This window comes from Bidens hawaiensis, unplaced genomic scaffold, assembly GCF_021521415.1.
Source record: "Bidens hawaiensis isolate Kalapana, Puna unplaced genomic scaffold, B.hawaiensis_p1.1 tig00013347_1, whole genome shotgun sequence".
In the NCBI taxonomy this organism is placed as follows: domain Eukaryota; kingdom Viridiplantae; phylum Streptophyta; class Magnoliopsida; order Asterales; family Asteraceae; genus Bidens; species Bidens hawaiensis.
Window position 1 is genome coordinate 479,545 of NW_027492132.1, and position 4,351 is coordinate 483,895.

The following is a 4,351-nucleotide window of genomic DNA, read 5'->3' on the forward strand; positions in this document are numbered from 1 at the left end:
TGCACAGGTTGTTTTAAAATTTGCACAGGCAGGCGCAAGAGAAAAAGAACTTCCTACATGAGTATAAAGTTTAGCCATTTCAAAAAGTTGAACTTGTCTTTGATATGCTTATAAAGGATTAGAACATAACACTAGGCTAAAAAAAATATAGTGTCAAACAAGAACATATAAGTATGTAAAATTTTGTGTATATTATCTTCATGTATTCACTTTAATGAATCATTTCAATCTAAAAATGCTATACAGACACTCAAATAATCCAAGTAGTTAATCGAGAAATTCCCCAGCAAACACATTTGAGTTTATTATCAGTTTCATATTGCTACCAAATTTATTACCAAACAAACATATTGAAACATAAAATAATTATTAAGATTCCAATATCCCAACAATACTTCCAGGAAGCAAACCCAAAATAAAATAATGTGTTAGGTATACAAAATTCGACACATATGGTAGCGAATAGGAAAAGATAAATCGGTTTTTGTTGTGAAATCACCGACGATTTTATAAGTTGTCACTTTTTCACTTTTGTCAAACCAATAATATGAGTTTGTCTGTTCATATTACTTTTGTCAAATATTCAGTAATTCACATTCTCACCTTTTTTTTATTCTTTTATTTCTTTGTTATATTCAAGTTTCAATATTACTTCAATAATCTTATTAAAATCAGAGCTAATATTATAATAGTTTTAAACTTTTTTTATGACATAATAATAATAATATTCCTTGGTTATGCCTTTGTTCTCAAAAAAGCGCCAAACCAAGTAACTGGGATCCGATCCTTTCATATCTCAAACAAAACAAGAAGCCATCATTCAATCATTCATTCATTCATTATCACTCTTTCAATTTTCCGGGTAAGTAAACTCCAATTTTGTATTCTGATGCCCAAAACCATTCAATCTGATATCAATTTCATGTCAATTGGTTTAATCTTTACACACAAATTTTCAATTCCAGTGTCTGTTACTGCTTCAGATTCATCTGATTAATAACAAGTCATCTGAACAAATTGTCCCTAAATTATTATACTTTACGAATAATCCCTTTGTTTTCTCGTGACCCATTTGATCAATTGTCAAAATTAAACACAATTAGGTTTATCGATTCGATCTGTTTTGTTTTTAAATACATATGAAATTCAGTATTACTGGATATGATTCATTTCATATATTGTATAATTTATTTTACTACTTTTCTTTATTGATACTATTAAAGGGTCAGAATTTTCAGACAAAAACGGATAAATTTACACCGCAAATTTTCGAACGGAAAAGGGTAAATTGCACTGCAAAAAAGGGGTGTCGGGCGGGCCCACCACTGTCCTTCGCCCCGGATACGATTTATGAATCAGTTTTTATTGTAATGATTGTGGTGATTTTATGGTTGATAGGGTTAAGTAACAGAGAAACTCATGGACCGACTCAAGAGTTCTGCGAGTCTCATGATCGTCTCGGATCTTGACCATACTATGGTACAAGAACTATCTTAGCCTCTATTATTTTTTAATTATGTGATATATTTATTAAATTTAATGAATTGTAGGTTGATCATCATGATCCTGAAAACCTTTCTATACTAAGGTTTAATGCGTTATGGGAAGCTAAATACCGTCATGATTCGTTACTTGTGTTTTCAACTGGGAGATCACCGACTTTGTACAAGCAGTTAAGGAAAGAAAAGCCCATGCTAACCCCTGACATCACGATCATGTCGGTTGGAACCGAGATAACGTATGGTAATGCAATGGTTCCGGATGAAGGTTGGGTCGACTTTTTGAATCATAAATGGGATAATAAGATAGTTACAGAGGAAACAAGCAAGATTCCTGAACTCACTCTTCAGGTATCGTTCCATGTCGTATTTGACATTAACCAGTTTATAAGGGTAATATGGGGATTTCATTATTTTGATTTTGATAATTTGTTAAAATGCAGTCTGAAACTGAGCAACGTCCTCACAAAGCTAGCTTTTATGTAAAGAAAGAGAAGGCTCAAGAAATAATGAAAAGTCTTTCTGAAACACTGGTCAAACGAGGGTTAGATGTGAAGATAATTTACAGTGGCGGGATGGATTTGGATATATTACCTCAAGGTGCGGGAAAAGGTCAAGCTCTTGCTTATTTGCATAAAAAGTTGAAGGCTGAGGGGAAATTACCACAAAATACCCTCGCATGTGGTGATTCCGGGAATGATGCTGAACTATTCACCATCCCAGATGTGCACGGTGTCATGGTTGTTGACTTTGACTTTTCTATTTCTCCATCATCATCCCGTTTGTATGAAACCTGTGCTCATGTTTATAACTTTCGTTCTTGCAGGTCAAGAATGCACAGGAAGAACTTTTGCAGTGGCATACTGAAAATGCCAAAAATAACCCTAAAATCATACACGCAGATGAAAGATGTGCAGCTGGTATTATACAAGCAATTGGGCATTTTAACCTGGGCCCGAATACATCGCCTAGAGATGTACCTGATCTTTTAGATGCTAAGCTGGACCAATTTGACCCTGCGTATGAAGTAGTGAAGTTTTACTTGTTTCTTGAGAGGTGGCGACGTGCAGAAGTTTCAGAAAGTTATTTGAACCATCTGAAAGCAGTTTGCGTATGTTCATCGTATTTATCTTTTAACTATGTATTTGTTATTGGCTTTTAATCATTTTTTTTTACATTTTTATTAACATTTCCGTTTATTCAGTCTCCAGCTGGTGTATATGTTAATCCTTTTGGCATTGAGCAAGTTTTTGATGATGTCATTGGTAAGCTAAAAGACTGCTATGGAGACCGAAAAGGGAAACAATACCGAGTTTGGGTTGACCAGGTTTTCCCTACTAAAATTGATTCAAACACCTGGCTTGTCAAGTTTAAGAAGTTGGAACAAACTGGTAAGGAAATGTTTATAATTTATAAAATGAAAACTGAGAGTCGGTTTATGAAACTTGAAGTATATAACATTGGGTTGAACAATGTAGGTGAAGAGCAACAGGGTTGCTATACTACAGCTATACTAAGTTCAAAGGTAATGTTTTGTTAAGGTTGTTTTTGTGTGAATGTTTCTTGATGTGTTTTTGTTATTGTTCTTTGCAGGATGTGGAGCCGTCACAAGGGCTCAAGTGGGTTCATGTGCACCAGACATGGATAGACGGGTCAGCGAGTGATGACAAGAATTGGTTTCTGTAAGGTTGTACTGCTTGATCGCCTTTGAGGTGTCTTGGAGTTATAATGGCGAACGCAATGTAGTAAGCTGAATATTTATAGCTGGTTTGTTATAATGTACTTGATTCAATATGATGATATTTGTATACATTTTCAGATTGATTAAGGGCATGTTTTCAAAATGTAGACCTGAATGCATGAAAATCACGAATTATCTAGTTTGTAGGGTTACACGCGTTTGGGTTTTGGAATGTGTAACTTTAGTAAATAACTAGTTGGGATCGGAATTTTATTTCTAAAAATCAGCCCAACGGCGTCGATATGTGTGATTTAAGTTTTCCTGTCATCCCATCTCTTAAATATAGAGATGATGAATACAAATGCACCCCAACAGATCATCTAAATGTAGAGAAATTGGAATTTGAATGAACTAAATTTTTTTTGTGATGTTTTTTTTGTAATTTTTAAAAGAAATTGAATTGTTCAAAAGATTAAATGGCAAAATTATAGTCTTATCATTCATGTCCCCTTATCCTGCTTCTAGTTGATTTTCGCCGTGGCTTTCATAATCGTCATCTTCTGTCTTTTGGCACTTCTAGTCGGAAGTTTGTAGTCACTCGAGTTTTGATTGCCCTGGTTAGAGTCTACTTCTTTCTTTGAACGAATTTTGCTGTTCTTTCTCCTCTCTTGCCTTTTGTTTTCTCATTTGGTCTATTTTATTTGTGTGGAAGTGAAGAAATTTATAATCATTGAAAATAAATGTGATAACTATTAAGAAAAATGTATCGTCAACATTTGTAGTTGATATTGCAAAGTTGATTTCAACAGTTCCTTAACCAAATTAGATATGTGGACGCTTTTATAATGTGCCCCATGAATATTTGTAGGAGCAATAGCGTAATCCAAAAAGTTAAAGCTAAATGTGATAGTTAAGTGTGTTATATGTGCAGTCCTACTGGTATAGGTAAGGTGGACGCTTTAAACCTATATGTTTATGCCAATTTATAGTTGAATATTTTATATTTCAAGTCAGTTTTTAAGTTGAGTTTAATATCAAGTTTCAAATGATAAACATCTTAATGTGTAATTTTAACCGTATAGAACAAAAATGGGTAAATTTGATACCCGTAGATATACCAATATAAACCCGACGCATTGAGTAATGGGGCATCGTTTTTTTAATTATATAG

General features: G+C 33.8%; 1 protein-coding gene across 1 annotated transcript; it reads left to right on the plus strand.

Annotated features, from left to right (window-relative positions):
- The first annotated feature begins 694 nt into the window (after nucleotides 1-694).
- On the plus strand, nucleotides 695-3,463 carry LOC143543908 (sucrose-phosphatase 1-like). The gene is made up of 8 exons (XM_077036123.1): nucleotides 695-862; nucleotides 1,399-1,479; nucleotides 1,551-1,850; nucleotides 1,943-2,239; nucleotides 2,326-2,610; nucleotides 2,704-2,890; nucleotides 2,978-3,024; nucleotides 3,093-3,463. Exons 2-8 carry the CDS (start codon nucleotides 1,420-1,422, stop codon nucleotides 3,183-3,185), a joined length of 1,269 nt encoding a protein of 422 aa, XP_076892238.1. The 5' UTR covers nucleotides 695-862; nucleotides 1,399-1,419; the 3' UTR covers nucleotides 3,186-3,463.
- Nucleotides 3,464-4,351: the final 888 nt, after the last annotated feature.

Bases quoted from the DNA above. Each gene is read 5' to 3' on its own strand.
- LOC143543908 (XM_077036123.1), top strand. From the start codon at position 1,420: ATGGACCGACTCAAGAGTTCTGCGAGTCTCATGATCGTCTCGGATCTT. The intron at 2,240-2,325 runs GTTGTTGACTTT...TCGTTCTTGCAG, and splicing joins CAGATGTGCACGGTGTCATG to GTCAAGAATGCACAGGAAGA. The intron at 2,891-2,977 runs GTAAGGAAATGT...TGAACAATGTAG, and splicing joins TAAGAAGTTGGAACAAACTG to GTGAAGAGCAACAGGGTTGC.